The 22,086-nt window shown below is 31.9% G+C and overlaps 2 protein-coding genes across 2 annotated transcripts; one reads left to right on the forward strand and one right to left on the reverse strand.

Annotated features, from left to right (window-relative positions):
- Positions 1-11,106: 11,106 nt before the first annotated feature.
- On the reverse strand, positions 11,107-12,156 carry LOC105764065 (bZIP transcription factor 53). Its single transcript, XM_012582519.2, has one exon. It carries the CDS (start codon positions 11,725-11,727, stop codon positions 11,302-11,304), a length of 426 nt encoding a protein of 141 aa, XP_012437973.1. The 5' UTR covers positions 11,728-12,156; the 3' UTR covers positions 11,107-11,301.
- A 1,571-nt stretch (positions 12,157-13,727) lies between these two features.
- On the forward strand, positions 13,728-20,568 carry LOC105764066 (vacuolar protein sorting-associated protein 51 homolog). Its single transcript, XM_012582520.2, has 20 exons — positions 13,728-14,082; positions 14,276-14,415; positions 14,656-14,710; positions 14,831-14,938; positions 15,220-15,318; positions 15,449-15,526; positions 15,616-15,693; positions 16,006-16,158; positions 16,329-16,429; positions 16,531-16,598; positions 17,047-17,120; positions 17,254-17,320; positions 17,832-17,947; positions 18,314-18,577; positions 18,688-18,804; positions 19,078-19,149; positions 19,235-19,285; positions 19,426-19,656; positions 19,740-19,916; positions 20,060-20,568. The coding sequence occupies exons 1-20, from the start codon at positions 13,912-13,914 to the stop codon at positions 20,177-20,179; spliced, it is 2,340 nt and encodes a 779-aa protein (XP_012437974.1). The 5' UTR covers positions 13,728-13,911; the 3' UTR covers positions 20,180-20,568.
- Positions 20,569-22,086: the final 1,518 nt, after the last annotated feature.

Raw genomic sequence — 22,086 nt, forward strand, 5'->3', positions numbered from 1 at the left:
CTTCTATTTTGGGTCGTATTTCCCTCTTCAAGCTCAACTAGGACATTATTTACAATTTCATGAACCTTTTGTTCCAGTACAATACTTGATTTTCATACTCTAGATTTCAAAATTGTTCTCATTAAACTTTTCACCTTTGTTAAGCTCAACAACAATGTCTTTGTAGCAGATGTCATTTCAAAACATTGTCTTCATTAAGACATACACATATTAATGCCTAGAAAACACATTCTCCATTTTATTATATTATTACAATAAAATAAAATTAGTAATAATTATTATATTACATAGAACCAACTACAAACCAATATTTACAATCAAAATCTATATTGTCTTTGATTGTCACTAATTTAGTTATTGTAATAATAGAAATCTCATTATTTGATATATTGCACGAATGGTATAAAAAAATAAAAAGTAATAAATAAACAATCAAACTATGAATGAAAAACATAATATATTGATAAGCTATAAAAGTAACATATTTTAATCCCATTCCTAATGCGTTTTTGGATGGTTAATTATGCAAATTAGTGAATTTGATGCTCTTAATCCTTTAAATTCATGTTTCTATACTTAGAAGAGCATTTAGGAACGAAAGGATTGAAAAACGAGCCAAAATCAGACAAATAGTGTCGTTTTCAAGAGCCACACGGCCTGGGCATTTCCACACGGGCTGGACATACGCCCATGAGCCAACCCGTGTTGATTTCGCATCCTACTTCTCGAATACGCAGAAAGACTAATTTTTAGGCTTTCTGAGCATTCTAAAGTCTATAAATATCTATTAGAAGAAGACATAAGGGAGCAACCAAAGAAGATCGAAGAAAACACTCGAAGAACGCCATTAGAATCAACTCGGAAGCGGATCTCCATCAAGATCAAAGATCTCTTTTTAATTTCTTTCAAAGTTTTAATGAGTTTCTTATGTCTTGTGGTTATTCTAACTTTGAGATGTTTCTATTTACAATTATGAACTATTTCCCTAGATACCTAGGGAGGATGAAACCTATGATGAATCTTTTTATTTAATTTCTGTTTTACGCGATAAATACTTTATTCTTATTTTCAATTATGTATGCTTATTTCTTGTTTTAATATTTCTGGGATATTAATTCATGTTTAATGTGCTTATTTCAGTGGAGAAAAAGTCTCTGTTTAAGAGTAGATCCAACATAATTGAGTGGAGTTGCATGCAATCCTAGAAATAAGACGACATAAATCTACCGGATTAGAGTCAAATTTAATAGGGGAATCCATAGATCGAGTTAATGCGACGATAGAGGTTTAATTAGAAAGAGATTTCAATTAATCAATATAGAGTTAATTGTTCTTACTCTTGAAAAAGATATTAACATAATTTAGGGATTTCAACGGATCAAGTCACAAGTGAATAAATCGTTTAATTCAGATTCATAATAATAGGCGAAGTCAAGGTGGATTCTTTCCTGGGTATTGTCTCTCTCATTGGTTATATTCAATTATTTTTCTATTTCATTCTCTGTTGCGTTCTTAGTTAAATTAGTTTAGTAATTTTAGATTTAAACACATCACTCCAATTTATCGGCTAAATAATAGAAAAACAGTAATTACTAATACTTTTAGTCCTCGTGGATACGATATTCTCTACTCATTATAGCCATACTATTGTTCGATAGGTGCGCTTGCCTTTGTCGTATTTATAATTAGTTTAGTAACCATCATATATTTATATAAAGATACCCATACATTTTATTTGTGCAATATGTAACATAAAAGAAGAAAATAAAAAATAAAAAATAAAAAATCAAATCAAATCAAATCAACAAACACCTAAAAATAAACATAAGTCATCATAAGATTGATACATAAAACAAATCCTAATCATTGAGCTCCACATACTCAATATCATCATTATCATCATCATCATCTATGTCCAAAAAACCCTCAAGCACTTGTCTCATAACCAAGATGGAATCCATAAAATCCAGTGAAAGTTGAATGTCTACCGTGGCAATACACGGAGTGATGAGCATGCTATGGTTCCTTGGATGAGTGGTGGAACTTGTGGCGAAAATCGCAGTTCACCTAGCTCCCACCCGTAAACTATTTTTTACAAACATTTGAATCAGTTCATCGTATGACTGATCATCAGTGGGGAACCAAATTTCATCTCAGAGACGTTTGTCTCTCAGGGTGAATTTAGATAGGTGGTGCGATTATCTGCGATTAATGTAAAAACAACGGTAGTGATAAGATTAGATACTATAGCGTGAGATAAAAAATAAACTAAACACATTGCACTGTACCCAATCGCCCATCCAAACCCACTCTTAGACTCTAAATTTTCACATCGTCATCGTCGTTATACTACCCACCCAAAGCAACTTCTTTATTGTGCTATTGACTTTCATGTCATGGATAATATATAATATCATCTTTTGGATCAATCCAAGAAAGAGTCAAGTCATCAATCAAACTTATTACTCGATCTAAGTCCTCTTCAGTTCTAATCACTTTTAGAATACAAATACGTATCACCATACAGATAAAAAAAACAATTAATATTTAAGAAACCTTATATTTCTATGATTAAAACTTATTTTAATTGATTCATTGTTTGTACATATCATTCGAAATTACTTATTCATGTTCATGTATCATACGTTGCTCGCAAAACAAATATACAAATCTAAACATGGCTAATTGTCAAACATAAAACATTTTGTCAATGAATATATAAAAGAAAAAAATGTTAACCTTGTATATTTTTATTCTGCCATTCTACTCTGCACATGAAAACAAAAATAAAAAACACATCCTTATTCAAATGGTCAAATGACATTATTATTATTTTTTGATGGCCTTGCGCCATTAAAATTGCCACCTTCCTTTATAACGGTGATTTTAAAGCATATAAAGGAATAATAAAACCAATTCTAATGGCAAAAACCATTACAGAAAAATATATTATGTTACAAATGGAAAAAAAATAGAATATATAAATCAATAATCAAATCGAAATAGACTCTTATATTAATATGATCTTCTACGATTAAAATTATCATAACATATTTAAAGAAAGAGCATATACTGAATCGCCACGTATTTATTCCAATCAAGAAAAAATCAGAAATAGAAATTGCTCACGAACCCCATCACTAACTTCTCAAGATGGGTTTAGATGGGCGATGCATTTACCTGCGATTAGTATAAAAACAATAGTGACAATAAAATTAGATATTGTAACGATACTATTGCGTCTGCGCCCCACCCACGGTCCATCCAAACCCAGCTTAAGCATGAAGGAAAAAAAACTTTTGTCTTAGTTATTTGACTCAACAGAGAATGCGGGATTCCATTTTAAGACGCCCACATGTATTTCGTGAATGACTAGGTTGGGAAGCAATTTTCACACTCCACCTCCCCCGAATGTTTTACTTTCTATGGACTCTAGTTGTGTTTGTAATTTTCCCCCATACACTGTGATGATGTCAGGGAAACGATTTTAGTTTAATATTATATTCCTATTCCTTAAAAAAAAAAACTATGTGTGATGCATGCTAGATTAATAAGTTAATTTTACTTAAATTGAATTTCACTTATAATCTTCATTCAACACAAATCTTCTATGTTTTTTTTAATTATTTATTTTTCAATTAAAAAAAGAATTTGTATTTTCGGTTGCGAAGCAAAGGACCAGATTCAATGTTTTTCTTTTTTTTTTTCCCCCTTTTTGGCGTTGCCCAGAGATATTTACTTGACACGAGTTTATAATCTATCACTTCATCTTCACGCTAATTTTGTATAAAAATATATAATAAATATTTAATATTAAATATACATTATTTATTCATAAAATTTTTTGAACAAAGAAAATTTAAAAGGTTAAATTATGCTCCTAGCCTCTATATTTTTTTTATATATTTGAAATTTAATTAATCTATTTTTATTTTCAGAAATCTAATCGTTTTATATTTTAAGTTTTAAAGTTTAAGTCCAATTATTAATATTATAAAGTTTTTCTATTAAATTCGCTTATGTGACATTTGAAATAAATAAAAAAGCGTGGTAATAAATGTAACAAAAGAAAAACAAACATAAATCTTGCAATGAATTTGGATTTAACCATTTTAAAATATAAAGATCCAAATCCATTATGTTATAATAGATGTCGATAATGGTTATAGAACGATTGTAAAATGATAAGAGAAGAAAAATAAAAATACATAGATTTTACGTGGAAACTCATTCGGGAAAAAATATGGGCAAAGGAGGAGAAATTCACTAATGTTCAAAATTGAATGATATAATACGAGTTTTGACTATATTTATTTAAATGTTGAAAAACCCTATTGTAATTAATGTCAAATAGAAGAAGTGTAATTCTATACAGATTCTACTTATCGCCCCCACAGATCCCCTTATTTTACGACTGTATTTTATTTCTTTAACGAGTGATGAGATTTGGGTTGCACAACTCTAATCATATAATTATTTTAATTAAAAAAATCATAAATTTTAATTAATTTTGTGGGGTTTTTTTTTTTACTAAATTGATTCACAATTGAAATTTCAATATGTGGATACAATTTTTGCAGTCATTTCAACCTACATTGGAACTGGATGAAAAAGAAAAAGGTTAAGAATGGTTCATCAGAGTCAAACAAACAGCTATTCAATTAGGCGTGATCCGTGGGATAATGTGACAACCTTACTAAACGGCTCCTCCCGAAGGGGTCCATCCTTAGCCGCTGGTAAACTCTAGCATCACACACAGGCACAGCTGGTATTCCCATATATTCATGAACTGGGTCTAGTAAAACCATTAGACTAGGCACCCACACCCACTCACCCAATCTGCAATATGGAAACTTCCTTTTGCTTAATATAAAATTATTTTATAAATTTCTAATTTACTTATAAACTTTAATTTATTATACGATTTTGAATATCATACTTATAACATCAAAATTTATATACCATGAGATTTCAAATACGAATCTTAATTATCATCCTTATGAATTTGCTTAGCATGTTAAAATCGTTTGTAGCATTAGATATTATTATTATTAGTAAAAGAAAAATAAACTCACATTTAATAGATTGTGAGATATTTTTCTAAAAATCAAATTTCAAGGCAAGTAGAATCTAGTTTTTGAATGAGTTGGTAGGATAAAAATATGCCTAGCATGTTAGAATTGATGGTAGCATTAGATATTGTTAGGAATGGCAAAAGAAAAGAGAAACTCAGACCCAGTATGTGGTTAGAATTTTTAAAAAAATTGAATTTCGATATAGGTCAAAATCTAGTTTTTCAATTCATCAAATCAAAATTAGATATAGCTTTGTTTCTTTTCTTTTTTTTTGTTAGATCCAGGGTAAGTAAATTAATATTTTTAAAAATCGGATTCAAGCGAGTGAAATCTAGTTTTCAATTGATAAGATAAAAAATATGCCTAATATGTTAAAATCATTGCTAGTATTGGATATTATTATAGATGGCAAAAGAAGGAAAAATTCAAACTTAGTAAGCTATTAGATTTCTTTTTTAAAATTGGATTTGAGGCGAATCTAATTTTTCAATTGATTTCGTCAAAATCAGATATAACTTTGTTTTTGCTTTTCTTTTTTTCATCTAGTGGAATGTAGTTTTTGGATTAATCAGATAAAAAATATACGTAATTAGAATAGCTCTTGGCATTGGATATTGTTATGGATGGCAAAAAGAAAGAAAGAAAAACTCATACCCAATAAGCGGTTAGATTATTTTTAAACCGGGTTTTAAGGCGAGTGGAATCTAGTTTTTCAATAGATCTTCGGATCAAAATCGAATATAATTTTATATTTTTTGTTGGATTCAAGGTAAGTATATTAATATATAATTTTAGGCGGGTGGAATCTAGTTGATCAATTGGTGGGGTTAAAAATATGCATATCATGTTAAAATCGTTGATAGCATTGGATATTGTTACATATGATAAAAAAAAAAAAACTCAAACCCAGTAAGCGATTAGGTTTTTTAAAAAGTCAAAATTTGAGACGAGTGAAATCTAGTTTTTCTATTGATCAAATCAAAAATAAATTTAGCTTTTTTTTCTTTTCGTTGGATTCAAGGTAAGTAAATTAATGTTTACTTTTAGGCAAGTGGAATTTAGATTTTCAATCGATGGAATAAAAAATATGCCAAACACGTTAAAATCGTTGGTAGCATTGGATACTGCTACGAATGGCAAAAGGAAAAAAAAAATCAAACCCAATAGACAGTTAGATTCTTTTTAAAAGAAATCAGATTTCAAACCAAGTGGAATCTAGTTTTCAATTGATTGGACCAAAATGGATATAACTTATTTTTGTTGGATTTAGGGTAAAGAAATTAATTAATATTTACTTTTAGGCGAGTGAAATTTAATTTTTCAATTGATTGGATCAAAAATATGCCTAGCACGTTAAAATTGTTGACAACATTGGATTTTGTCACGAATGGCAAAAGAGAAATAAAAACTCAAACTCAATAGGCGGTTAGATTTTTTTAAATCGGGATTCAAGGTGACTGAAATCTAGTTTTTCAATTGATCGACTCAAAATCAAATATAACTTTGTTATTTTTGTTGGATTCAAGGTAAGTAAATTAATATTTACTTTTAGACGAGTGGATTCTAATTTTTTAATTGATCGGATAAAAAAATATACCTAGCAAGTTAAATCGTTAGTAGCATTGGATATTGTTACAAATAGCAAAAAAAAAAAAAAAAAACTCAAACCTAATAGGCAGTTAGATTTTGTTTAATTGGATTTTGAGGAGAATTTAATTTAATTTCTCAATTGCTCAGATCAAAATCAGATATGGTTTTGTTTCTTTCAATTGGATTCGTGGTAAGTAAATTAATGTTTACTTTTAAGTAACTGAAGTCTAGTTTTTTTAATTGATTGGATAAAATATGTCTATCATGTCAAAATCAAATATAACTCTTTTTTTTTTGTTGGATTCAGGCATGTAACAGTTCGTTTTTCAGTGGTGTTAAAAATAGTGGTTTTGGAACCACAACCTCAACGCATGGGTCCGTAAATATTAATTTTTTAATATTTACGAGGTAATCAATGTCGTAGTAAAGTTTGGATTAGAAATTTTAATATTTAGATAATTAATTAAAGAAAAATGACTAAATTATAAAAAGTGTAAAAGTCTATTGTTATTAGTGTTTTAGTGCCAATTGGGTGTTTAAGTAAAATAGGATGGTTTAATATGACAACTAAGGCATTCTTATTTAGTGAACGATAAGTAGGTAAAAATTTGATTGAAAATTTGTTAGTTAATGACATTTTTGTAATTATATTAAAAGACGAAACAAATGAAAATGCAAATTGTATCATCTTCTTCATTTTGTTGAGTGAAACCGAAACACCATTGTTTAGAGAGGAAAAAGTTTTGGCTTTGCTCATCTCTTTGCATGTAAGTCCATTTCTCACCCGTTTTTCATGAATTTTATGTTTTTGAGATTATTTTAGCTTGATCTAGCTAACTCGGGGGTTAATTTGTAAAATTGTTAAAAGTTTTGAAAGATGTCATTGATGAGTTTGTTATGTTTTTAAGCTTAATGGTAGAATATTAAGTTTAGTTGTTAAATAAAGTTATTTTGTAAAGTAAATTTGTATAGTTTTGAGTTTAGGGATTAAATAGATAAAATGTGAAATTGGAAGGATTTTATTAGAAAATTTCAGAATTCAGGGCTGTTTATATAAGGTTGAATGTTCGGCAAAAACGAGTATATGAGGTAATTGTGAAAACTAGCTTGTTTTAATATTAGAGATTAAATTGAATAAAGTGTAAAAGTTTGGGATATTTGTGAAAAATTGTAAATAAGAAGGAATATGTGCTAAATTGAATAATATATGAAATTGAAGCGAATAAATTGAAATAAATTATTTTATAGATCAAGAACAAGTAGATAATCAAGGAAAAGACAAACTTACTGAATAGTCTCTAAACTTTCATTGTCTCTGCAATTTAGCCCTGGTAAGTTCGTACGGTTTAGTTAATATAAATTGAAATATTATTTTGATATTGTGTTGTGGTTGTTGGATAATTTAGACACAATTGAATTACTATAATTTGATGTGAGTACAGAAAGGAAATGATTTAAATTTTATTAATCCGATGATATATCGAGCCCGGATGAACGTATGATTGGATACAATTGGCAAGCCAATAGGTTATATTGCACGCAATATAGGGTTGACATTTGATTAGATGATGACTTTTTATTTGTTACTTTCCACTGAATATACTGGTGTCCGACATTTGTTGCGGACTATCGTGTTATAATTACAGTGGTTCTGGTGTGTTCTGGGGGCGGATGTAAAGCCTATGGGCTTTTCACTTGGTGCCCAGGTGTGTTCCAGAGGGATGTTAGCCTATGGGCTTTGACACTTGGTGCTCAGATGTGTTTTTGGTTGGCTTTACTCATTTGAGCGTTCTAGTGTGTTCTGGATGGTTAACGGCGTATCCAAATATTTATACCGTTCATCGGACAGGTTTCCAATGATTATATAACGTGTTATTAAATCTTATAAGTGCCTACATGGTCTTCTGAATGTATATTGTGACTTGGTATTGAAAGGTCTCATGTGATTGAATATATTTTGCAACTTGTATACATACATGTATAAACTCACTTGTTGAGTGACTGTGATTGACATAATTTATTATTTGTTAATCTTGTTAATGAAATAGCTATGTTTATATGGTAAGTTTTATTGTTTCAACCATTAAACTTATTAAACTCTATTGAAGCTTACTTGTGTCATTTTTCATGTTCCTTGTAGATAACTTTTCGTGGATTCGAGAGATCGGATTAACTTGAAGATCATAGTATCCAGATATATTTTGGTAGATTTTGATACGTTTATTTTGGGTTATATGGCATATAATAGGTGTGTTTTGTATATGTTTTGAATACTTATTTCATGTGTTATATATGAGATTGATACAAAGATACTTACGTTTGGTATTAGTTTGTTTGTGTATGTGCCTTTAATTTTGGTGTGAATATGTTCATTAAGTTGTTTTGATCATTTGATATAAACCTTAAGTAAGTGATTGAATCATGGTATGAATGAATGTGAATAAATAATAAGAAATGATAAGTTTGGCATGAGTTTTATGTATGAACTTATGAACTTGAATACAATTTAGTTTGGTGTGATATGTGAATTGAGGCTGATAATTGAATTGTGTTGTTAATGAGGACACTTTGGTTAGACACTTAGATTGAATGTTTTGGCATGTTTTAGGCTTGTTGGAATGTGTTTTTAAAGTATGAAAATGATTGATTTTGATTTGGCTTGGTATCTAAGTGTTGGATGAAAATTTTCCTTGTTTTGGAAGCTTTTTAAGGTGCACACGGCAGTTCACACGGTCACAGTTAGTTACACGGTCTGAACACACGAGCGTGTGGAGTAGCCACACAACCATGTTTGAGGCCACACGGGTTGGCCTTTTTCACACGGCCGTATGACCCTTGTTTCCAAAATTTTTCATGTTTTTCTATTTTGATTCAAATTAGTCCCTAGTTGTTTCTAAATTATTTTTAGGGCTCCGTAAACTTAATTTTAGGCCCGTAAATGTATTTTATGCTATGAATAATATTTAGTTTTGATTATTGATATTTACTTTTAGGTGAGGGATTTTAGTTTTTTATTTGATCAGAAAAGTATATGCATAGCAAGTTAAATCATTGGTAGCATTGGATATTGTTACAAATAGAAAAGAAAGACCCTCAAACCTAATGGGCGGTTAGATTTTGTTAAATCGGATTTTAAGGCGAGTTGAATCTAGTTTTTCAATTGTCGGATCAAAATCAGATATAGCTTTGTTTCTTTTAGTTGAATTTGGGGTAAGTAAACTAATGTTTACTTTTAGGCCCATGAAATTTGACATTTTAATTGATCAGATCAAATATATACTTAGCATGTTAAAATCGTTGGTAGCATTAAATATTATTATGGATAGTAAAAAAGAGAAAAAACTCAAGCCTAATAGGCGGTTTTGGATTTTGAGACGAGTTGAATTTAATTTCTCAATTAGTCAGATCAAAATCAGATATAACTTTGTTTTTTCAATTGGATTCAAGTAAGTAAATTAATGTTTTCAAGTAAGTAAATTAATGTTTACTTTTAAATGAGTGAGATCTAGTTTTTTTAATTGATTGGATAAATAATGTCAAAATCAAATATAATATTTTTTGTTGGATTTAGGCAAGTAAATTAATATTTACTTTTAGGCGAGGATTTTAGTTTTTATTTGATCATATAAAATATGCCTAGCAAGTTAAAGCGTTGGTAGCATTAGATATTTTTACAAATGAAAAAAACCTCTCAAACCTAATAGGCGGATAGATATTGTTAAATCGAATTTTGAGGCTAGTTGAATCTAGTTTTTAATTGGTTGTATCAAAATCGAATATAGCTTTGTTTTTTTAGTTGAATTTAGGGTAAGTAAATTAATGTTTGCTTTTAGGTCAGTAAAATTAATTTTTCAATTAATCGGATAAAAATATACTTAGCACGGGAAAATCTTTGGTAACATCAAATATTATTGCGGATAGCAAAAGAAAGAAAAAACTCAAACCTAATAAGCGGATAAATTTTTTTAATCCGGTAAGTGAAATCTAATTTTTCAATTGATCGGATCAAAATCGAAATAAGATGTAGCTTTATTTTATTTTTTGAATTCAAGTAAAGTAAATATGCCATCTCTAGTTATTGCATGCAAAGGACATGTAACCCACCCATCACTCTTAAGAAAGGTATACTCCAACAACAAACAATAATCGAAGTAAGAATGTCAACATCGAACCAAGAAGCATTTTGGCATTAAAACTTGGATAATAGCCATGAATTGTGAAATAGTTAAGTTCATTGACATTAAAGAACAATCATACAGCCTATTAAAGAGCATGGAGAAACACACATGCAAACACCAATGCCGTCTTGAAATTTTCTATGTACAGAACCAAATTCAAAACAAACACGTAAATACAACCACATGTTTGGTTTGAATCAGATTAGCAATGATATAATCAAATCAACCCTCAAGAAATTTGATGATGATGCGGAAGCATTGCATTTGTAAATTAACATATTTCCATATATCTATAGAAAATCCCAAAGTACAGACACACGAAAGGGCAAATACCAGAAGGTTTCTGCAAACATAAATGATAAAAGCTACTTTAAATATTTCGCCAAAGGCTAAAACGCAACATACAAATTGGCTGTGCATAAAGGAAGAAGGGTTTTTTTTTTTTTTTTTTTTAAATTTTATCCATCAAAAGTCGAGCATATCGGCTGCGTCGCACAAGGAAGTTGCCATGGCTTCATCAGAGGATCGGGGATCTCCGGGATATCGACGTCGTACCCGCTTACGTCTTCCACCATTTGCAGCATCGAGTTCAAGGACTGCAAGCTCTCGGTCAATTCAATTACTTGAGCTCTTAAGACACTGTTGGAAGCTTCCATTTTGACGAAGCGTTGGGTTGTGAACTTGATCTTTTCACAGATCTGGGTGTTATTTTTCTGCAATGCACTCACTTCGTTAACTAAATCTTCGAGTAGCTTTTGTTTCTTCATACGCGATCGCCTCGCTGATTCACGGTTCGACAGCATCCTCTTCCTTTTCTTCTCGTCGATGTTGGCGTATCTTGGGTCGGAATCGGAGGAACTCGCCGGTTTTTGCACAGTAGCCATCTCAGGGGGGAGGGAAATTTTTTTAACAAATTAAATGAAAATTTAGAGATTTTAATTTCCTTCAATAATCACAGAAACTAAACTAGTAACTACAACTTAGCTTTAAACGATCACATTGATGAACAAAGAGGTAGTCCTTGAGAAAACATAGAACCAGTAAAGGAAAACGACCGAGAACGAGTGAAGAATATGGATCCGATGCATAGGGATAGCGAAACTCATTGAACACCCAATATCATTAGACCGGCTTTTTTTTTACACCGACACTTACCGCAATTCACAGATCGGACATTAACAAAGACGAAACCCTAAAACCAAATCCCCAAATTAAAGAGAGAGAGAGGAGATTTTGAAAGAATACTTGGCTGATTGACGAACAAGAAACAGAGAGCAATTAAAGGCGAAGCTGAGGAAGGTTTTAAAATGAAGAAGAAAGGGTTGTTTTATAGGCAAAAGAGGGGTAGTTGTTAGATTAGGTTAGTGGCAATAATAATAATAATAATGGAGGTGGAGGGGTATTTAAGGTATTTTACTTGGTTATTTTATTGGAAAATGGAAAGTTCTGGTTGTCACCGCTGGCGTGCGAAGTGTGGGTACAACTACGATTCCAACTCCGTCTTTGGAGTTGTTTAATGTTTTTGACCTTTTTGACAATGATTACTCGAAAATTATATTGATGATTGATTAATTACATATTATTATTCTTAATTCAAAATAAACATTGAAGATAATAAAAACAAATATGTAATTAATAGGGTAAAGTTGGATTTCAAATTTCAAATCTCCCAATACCCACAAATACAATTTGTAATATATGGTAATAAATTAGAATTAAGTGCATCTTTATTTAAATCACATCTCTCAATTATAAATGTTATATTTATTATTAAAATTATTAATATAACTATTAAATAACCCATCAAATATTTAAAATAAAAATAAAACCTAACTTTTAAAATTTAAAACTAAAACTAAAAAGAACCCTTTAATTTAAAAATTGTGAAAGATTATAATATTATTATAAACTTAAATATTTTAGTCACTTATGTTTGAAATGTTATGTTTTAGTTATTTATGTTAACTGTTGTAACATTTTAGTTCACTCACTTGTTAATTGTTATTATTGTAATAGCAGTAAGTGATATGGCAAGTTAAATCATCATTTCAAACAAAATTTTAGGTTAAATTATACAATTGGTCCTCATATTTTTCATTTTGAGCAATTTAAATTTTTTCTTTTATATTCTTTTAAATTTCCTTTGTTTTCATTCTCTTATGCTTTCTCTCTATTTTCCTCCCTTCTCCATATCTTTTAATGTAGTTTTCTATATTTTTCATTTGTTAAAACGAAAGGGAAGAAGAAAAGGAAAATAAAGAAATAAAAAGAAAAACTAATATTGTTCAAATAAATAAAAGTATAGAGACCAGTTTTAACAAATAGAAAACATAGAAAAATTATGTTAAAAGAGACAGAGAAGGAGAAAACAAAGGTTGAAGCAAAGAGAATGGAAAATAAAGAAAAAAAGAAAAGAAAAGTTAAAAGAATATAAAAGAAAAAAATTAAATTGCTCAAAATGAAAAAAATATGGGAATCAATTGTAGAATTTAACCTAAATTTTTGAAGGGAATTAACGGCTTAGTGACTAAAACATAGCATTTCAAACATAAGTGACTAAAATGTAATCTGAGGTAAATAAAAGTGACTATTTTAATAGTTTAACCAAAATAAATGGATTGAAGGGAATGATAAAAATTGATAAGGATAAAAAAACAAGGCAAAAAAAAAAAAAGAAAATCAATGTCAAGGATGTGAAAAGCCATGTACGTTGGTTTCATGCAAAATTCAGCCTTTAAATTAAAATATAAGGACCAAAATATAAAATTTATGAGGACTAATATCAGAATTCGACCTATTTATTTCTATTTGCGAATGCAAACAATGAATAGGTGTTTTTGTAATTTGGGACTTTTTGGGTCCTTTTGGACAAATTAACTGCCTTCGAATTGCGTCGCATCTAAGGAAAGACGGTGCACCAAAATAACCGTGCAGCCAAGCTGGTTTGTTCAACGCCAAGTCGTTCATTTTCATTGCCTGTGAAAAATTTCACTCGTTTCCCGATCTAAAACCAAAATCTCCCTCATTGTGATTCGCGGCGAACAAATCATTAGTAGAAAGAGCAGAAAATGGGGACGGAAGATGTTCCTTTGGACGACAAGGCGAAGAGAATGAGAGATCTGCTGTCGAGCTTCTACTCTCCAGATCCTTCTTCGACAAACGACGCTTCTTCAAACCACGGCAGCTTAGACGCTATCGACACCACTTCTTTCGATGCCGATCAGTACATGAACCTCCTGGTACGTTCCAAATAGTTTTGATCTGAATTACGGATTGAAATCTTACTGAATTCTAGTGCTAGATTTTTTATAGAAATCAATTGTTCGGAATGGAATTCGTCGTTTGGATTAGATTATTCATGTTTTTGGTTGGATTTATAGTTGATTTGGAGGGTTTGATACCTTAAAACATGGATTGGATTGAAATGTATAGATACGGAAGTCGAATTTGGAAGCGCTTCTTCAGAGGCATGTTGAAATGGCAGCTGAAATTAAGAATATCGATACCGACTTGCAAATGCTGGTTTACGAGAATTACAACAAGTTCATCAGTGCCACGGATGCAATTAAACGGTAACTTGTTTTAATTCTTAAAATCAATGTTAACATCCGCCACTACTAGTAGAATCGTAATTTGGGAAAAACTATAGGGCTTGTCAACATTATATCTGTCCGTAGAGATTTTGTTATTTCCTTTTGATTCAGCAAGATTTTTGATGTGGTAGCAACTGTTGTTTGTTCGATCAAGTTATCTGGACTTCTGAAGTTCGTTCACAACCACTGTTTCTTGTACTGGAATTTTGATTTTAACAGGATGAAAAGTAATATTGTAGGCATGGAAACAAATATGGATCATCTGCTTGACAAGGTGTGTTGGAATATTCTTCATGTCAGTTCTAGTTGAATTTTTTGAATAATGTATTAACAAACGAGGAAAAGTGAATTACTCAAAGCTGAATTGTTTTCCTTTACATTTTTATAATTGCAGATAATGTCAGTGCAATCTAAAAGTGATGGGGTCAACACTTCTCTTTTTGAAAAGAGAGAACATATAGAGAAGTTGCACCGGACACGTAATCTTCTGCGTAAAGTTCAGGTATTAAAGACTGCTAAATCTACATGGTGGCTAGTGAATAATGTAACAGCAGCCCTAAGGTCGAACTGAAAACATGTTAACTGGATGTAGCAATTGTGAGTAATGCAATGTTTTATTGAAGTAGATCATAATGCCCGTGACAAAATAATGGTTTTAGGTTTTAGAGCTTAGCATTAGAAGTTATTAAAGAAAAATTTTCACTTTAGGATAAATTAAAAAATTACTTCCTCTTTATACATGCAATTGCTAGTTACTCAAACATTGTCTCATTTGGAGAACAGTTCATTTATGATCTGCCCGTTAGACTTGAAAAGTGCATCAAGTCAGAAGCATATGCTGATGCTGTCAAGTTCTACACTGGAGCAATGCCAATTTTTAAGGTCATTGTTTCTTATCTTGTTCGTTTTCTTCTATTTTTTAATTTTAACACTTCGTTTTCTGCATAATTTTGCTTTTATGTCAAAATTTTCTGTTCAAAAGATTTAACACACACCATTGTTTTCTTACCAGGCTTATGGAGATTCGTCATTTCAGGACTGTAAACAAGCATCTGAAGAAGCGATTGCTATAATAGTTAAAAACTTGCAGGTATGTCTGGTCTTTGCCTTATGCATGTATGGTGATTTATTGCAGATAAAAGAAATTTTTTAATGCTTTTCTGAAAATTACCTTCTCAGGGAAAGCTGTTTTCAGACTCTGAATCCATTCAAGCTAGAGCTGAAGCTGCAGTGCTTTTGAAGCAGTTGGATTTTCCGGTTTGTACTGCAAACTTTCAGATTGAATTATCTAGTTGGTTGTGCTCCGTCAAAATGGAGCTTAAAAACTAAATTACCATGTATGGCTTTACTCCATGAAATGCACTAGCAAAGGGATGTAAATTACTTCATTCTTTCTCTCTCATGTTTTATTTAAAAAATTGAACTTCTGATTACTGAAAGTCTTTAAAACGTGCAGCTAATGTCTTTGACTTACAGTGATGCTACTTTCTAAACAGGATTTTGATATCACTTCACATATCTGTTTAAGTATATTCTTATGCATGACGTAGCTTATGTGTATTTGGGCAGGTGGATAGCTTACAGGCAAAACTGCTTGAAAAGTTAAAGGAGTCTCTTGGAGACCTTCAGCTTAAACCAGATGAAATTGAGAATGTTTCTGTGGAGTCTAATGATCCTAAACAGGGAGAAGTGTCAGACTCAATTCCTATTGCAGCTCATGAGGTAAATGAGCATAAACTAGCGTTTTGTTAATTTCTTTATATATGGCTTGTTGGATAGGCCTTCCCAGCATCCCCTCAAATGAAAAGGAGGCTTGGGGTGTGGGGAGGGAGGGAAACTGCCATCTAGATAGACTAATGAAGAATCTCTTGTTTTCAATTATCTCAATTCAGGGTTCTGTCCTTGGGTTTGCGGAGGCTATCCGTGCTTATCGAGTAATATTTCCTGACTCAGAGGGGCAACTAACTAAACTTGCTCAAGACTTGGTTGTCAAGTAAGCAGCTTTGTTAGATTTCCCATGACAAGTTGCAACTCTATTGTTTCTCAGAATACAAAGCATGAAAACATTTTACTCACATGGTTCCTTTTCTCTAGGCACTTTGAAACTACTCAGCAGTATGTCAAGGGACTGATTTCTTCTGGCAGTCTCCTGGGTGTTCTTCGTAAGTAGGGTGCATTTGCTTTTCCTGACCTATTCTTGTTCATGATTACTCAATGGCTATCCGAATATTAAACATGATTAATTAACAATTTTATCATTGTTTACAAATGCACATTTTACAAGTGTCTGCTAGACAAATAATTTATTATCTTGACATTTGGAAATGTCAATAGCATTTTGTACTTGATGGAGACAATAGAGTGCTCTTGATGTTACTGCTTTTTGAGCATGTGTCTCTACTAGAACTGAGGCTTCTTTGTGTTCATAAGAAAATTGATCCTTGGTAACATTATTGTTTTATCAATGATGGTGTGAGTTTGAATTTGTTTGTTTCTGAGTTTTGTTGGAACTATATAAACAATGCTTTCATTTCTTGTATTTCTTTTCTTTGTATTTTGAAACATAAACTTATTTAACCTTTTTCTTATTGATTGTCTAATCCTTTGCAGGGATTATTTGGACAGATGTGCTTCTAATGGATGAAGTGTTAAGTGAGGCTGTTCTACCTGGTTTCTCTCTGGAGGTCTTTCTTGAATCTCATTTGACCCATTGTATTTTTAATCTATATTTCATCTCTTCCTCTAATCAGAGTAAATATAGTTTATTTTCATATTGAGGACAATGCTCCATATAATGATGCTCTTATGTGGTCTCAGGCTGCCCAAGTTGCTCTTAAACAGTATGTTGCCAGCACGTTTAGTTACCTTCTAGGCGACATATCAGGTTTCTTTCTGCACTTGCTGCTCTTGAAAATATTTTTATACTTTTGGAGTTTCAAATCACTCAGAAGATAACAATATAGTTGAAATTTACTAATGATGGTCTCTGGGGCATTTTATTGCTTTTTCCTGTTTCCTGATAGAGGTCCAAAGAAATCTCATTAATCATTTCTCAATTTTTAAAGATCCCAGTTCACTTGAATTCTAACTAAAAATATAATTAACCTAAAGGTAGCTTAAAGCAAAAGTCATGTCTATGACCTGCCGCTCAACTATTGCTATTCTAGAATTGATATCCATAGCTGCCTCATTATTACTTTCAAATGCATGTTCGATAAGGAGTTATTTATAAAAAATCAGAGTTGCACTAAATGTTAAAGCATACATATTTCTAGATCCTACATGAACTTTTAAAATATTGAAAATTTGAGTACAGTTGATTCGTTTTTGATTGATGTAGATCCATCTAATGAAAATCACCTTAGAAGTCTCAGTTCATTATGTATAATTTGCAGATGCCCTTCTGAGAGTAAATGTTAGTTCAAAAGAGGCAGCAGAGGAGCTCCCCTTGCAGGTTGCTTTGGAAGCCAGCAAAAAAGCTGTGCTCCAGGGCAGCATGGATGTCTTACTGGTAAACTCATTAGAAGCTGAAGCAACACTTGTTTTATGCAAGCAAAAATGATCAAACTTTGCATCCCTCATATGCTATTTATATAAATAATTCTAGTCCATTTTTTATGTTGCTTCTCTGCATATTTCTCTCTTGGATGCATATAAATGACCTTGTAAATGCTTGAAATACTTTCTAGATTGAAAAATGGCCTAAGCTTGGAGGCTGCTTTGCATTTGTGGGCTATATATATATTGCCTTTTCTTGTTATTTAATTCTTTTTTGAGCTTGTACCTTTTATGTTTTCATTTTTCTTTGCATAATAGTTTATAATTTAAGTGCAGTGTATTCCTTGAACTTCACTTTTAATCTATTTGCTTACTGCAGGATTTCCGCAAACTTCTTGATGATGACTTAGGGCTGCTAGTTCAATTGAGAGATTTCATAATTGATTGGGTTCAAGAAGGATTTCAGGACTTCTTCAGGGCTCTTGATGATCGTTTTCTCTTACTTTCGGGAAGAAAGAGTTCATCCAGTCAAGATCAAGATTTAACTGGAGCACACGGCGAAAAAGTTCTTGCTGGTCTTGTCCTGGTGTTGGCTCAACTTTCCGTTTTCATTGAACAAACTGCTGTCCCAAGAATAACCGAGGTAACTTTCTGTCTTCACCTAATAATTTTATCTTACCAGCTGATGGAATAATTCTGTTACTGTCCCTGCTTCTGTGGGCTTCAGTCATATTTTCATGTACTATTGTTTAGGAAATAGCTGCTTCCTTTTCTGGTGGTGGTGGTCGAGGCTATGAAAATGGACCTGCTTTTGTTCCTGGGGAGATATGTCGAATATTTCGGTCAGCTGGTGAAAAGCTTTTGCTTCATGTAGGAACTCCTTCCTTTCTTCTTTTGAAATTTTTAGTACTTATATTGCAACTGTGGGATGTGTTCTCTCCCGATTCAGTTCATCGGTTTGGAAACCTCATGGAATGTCGATGATTTGGTCCCATGCCATTGTGCTCAAGGGAGCTCATAATTTAATTTTGATGGTTTTTAATTTTTCGTGTTGGATTAATAATTTGAGATATCCTTTTCCTTTTTCAAGCAATGCCAGTTATCTCATTGTTAATTACAAATTCATTTTGTTCCATTCTGCAGTATACAAAAATGAGAACTCAGAAGGTATCTACTCTGCTAAGAAAGCGGTTTACAACACCAAACTGGGTCAAGGTTAGTATGCTGTATTGAAAGAAATTCCTATAATTAAGATAGTCCATCATTCAACTTTCCAACAACTTATTTTTAATATTTGCAGCACAAGGAACCTAGAGAAGTTCATATGTTCGTTGATTTGTTTCTTCAAGAGGTTAGCGTTTCCTCAAACATTTCTGATTGAATGAGGATATCGATTTTATTTTATTTTCCTCATAGTTCAATATGCCTAAATATTTTGGCTATGCAACAATTCTGCTTAACCTCAATTTTCTTTGCTCTGCTCTGCTCTAGTTGAAGGAAATAGGAAGTGAGGTGAGGCAGATTTTACCTCAAGGGCTCTCGCGTAAGCACCGGCGCTCTGACAGCAATGGAAGCACTGCCTCATCCCGGAGTAACCAATTACGAGATGATAAAATGACTAGGTCAAATACACAGAGAGCCAGGAGCCAGCTTTTAGAAACACATCTAGCAAAATTGTTCAAACAAAAAGTTGAAATTTTTACAAAAGTTGAATATACACAGGTATGGTCTATGAATACTTGAGCTAGTGGAACAATATCCAGTGCTTCTATTGAAGCAAAATGAGCCGAATTTCCTTCTTGTAGGAGTCCGTTGTAACAACTATAGTAAAACTTTGCCTTAAAAGCTTGCAAGAATTTGCCAGACTCCAGACCTTTAATCGAAGTGGTTTCCAGCAAATTCAACTGGATATTCAATTCTTAAGGACTCCTTTGAAGGAAACTGTTGAAGACGAAGCGGCGATTGATTTCTTACTTGACGAGGTAGTAGAAACATTCCCTGGTTACGAACTTGGATCTTTTCATATCCTATAACTACCATGCATATTGCTCTTTTTTCTTTTTACTTATTGTTTGTATGACTGGTAACAAAAATGAAAAATATCGGTATTATTTCTGTTTGGTAGGTGATTGTTGCAGCATCAGAGCGTTGTCTTGACCCGATTCCTCTCGAGCCTCCAATTTTGGACAGACTCATACAAGCTAAGTTAGCAAAATGGAAGGAACAGAATCCAGTTACACCCTAGAAGTTGAAAACTAAAAGTGGTACGAATGGCCCTGCTTTATTGTTGCTTGGATTGTAATCTTTTGATGTGATTCAATGGTGGAAAGGAAAATTTCGTATCTGATCCTGACGTGATTCATGTTCAAGTTGCTACCGCTCACATCTTGGCATACACCGAGTCGGCGTTTATAATCAGATGATCTAATTCAACCTTAGGGTTTCTGATTTGTATGACTTAGAAAAAATCATTTTGGAATGAGTCATAGCTCGTGTACAACGAACTCTTCATAGCCCTTCTTTGTCCAAAAAAAAAAAAATTCCATTTACTATCCTTGAAAAGTACCTTGTGGTCATGGATATCTCACATACATTAAAATGATTACGTCCCCATGCATGTTCTTGCTTCCCTCACTTTCCTATTTCCTTTTCTCGATTGCAGGAGACTACCGGTTTGCATCCATTCGAAGTTTTTTTTTTTTTGCAGGAAAAATTGAACTGCATATTATTGGTAAATAATATCTTATTAGGGATTAATCCCCATTGTTTTCAGAACAAACCAGATTGATAGGTTGGATTAGGAACTGATCGGGATATTAATTTGGAAAGAGGGTTTGAATCGGTTGACTCAATTAACTAGGCTAAAATATTAGTTTAACTAGTTCTCTCTATTTTTAAAAGATTCTTTTTTATATTTTTTAATAATTTTTTTGATCGAATTGGTTGGACTAATTAAATCAAAAGCCGATGATCTGATCAATTCAACCATCAGTTTTATTTTAAAAACCTTGATTGAGATCAAATTGTAGAAGGGTGACATAATTCCATCACATCTTATCAAATTATACCACCCTTTGCCTTTGGTTGCAGAGTAGAGGACGGCAACAAATTGGTATAAAAATATAATGGAGGAGTAAGATTTTATTTTGTTCATTTTATTAAAAACTTGATAATTTATCTATGATAGAATAAATTGCAAATTGATTCTCTTAAATATTCTCTCCATTTAATGTTATAAGTGATGATTTGACTTTTTTAAAATTAAGATTAAAAAATATTTTTCATTTACCCATTTATCTAACTTTTTCATAAAATACTTTCTACATCATCATTTAATGATGAATTATTAATAGAAAGATTAATTTGTATTCATTTTGAAACATGGTCATAATTTAGTACTTCCTAAATATACTACCCACTAGATATCTTGCCCAAAATGTATCGGTATATGTTGTACAAAAACTGACATGAAATTACAACATGAGATAAATCAACCATTATTCTTTTGTCTCAATACTTTCAATGACTTCCATCAATTCATTTGTCTTTAAAGGTTTATTCAAGTGAGCATCCATACCGGCTTCCATCGCCTCCGTCCCAGATGTATGAGCAGTCAACGCAATGATCGGAATACGAACACCGTATCGTTCCTCCTCAATTCTAATCCGTCGCGTTGCTTCATATCCATTCATCGGCAACATCTATCAGAACATGCACAAAAAAAAAGAAAGATCAAAACTCATTCAATCCACCATACATCAAAAGTTAATGCAATAGTAAGAAATCATAAATATACATTACCTCACAATCCATCAATATATAATCATAGTTTCTCTGAGCTTTGAGACCATCGCAAACTAATTCAAAAGCTTCATTTCCATTTTCACAATGCTCAACATCGGCACCGAGCTGTGTGGCAGTAGTTATAGCAAGAATGCTTAACATTTTGTTATCCTCAGCAATCAATATTCTTTTCCCAATCAAGGGCTTCTCACCGTTACTCGACTCGGCACCGTCCTTGTTCTTTCTTTTCGATTTCAACCTACCACGAGTACGCTCTAGTGTAGGTGAGGACGATCCTTGCTTACTATACCGTTCATTGCTCGAGCTGACGTATCCTTGTATCTCGTCATTACATTGAGTGTGTCTCAA

The sequence above is a fragment of the Gossypium raimondii genome, chromosome 12 (genome assembly GCF_025698545.1).
Source record: "Gossypium raimondii isolate GPD5lz chromosome 12, ASM2569854v1, whole genome shotgun sequence".
NCBI classification, from domain to species: domain Eukaryota; kingdom Viridiplantae; phylum Streptophyta; class Magnoliopsida; order Malvales; family Malvaceae; genus Gossypium; species Gossypium raimondii.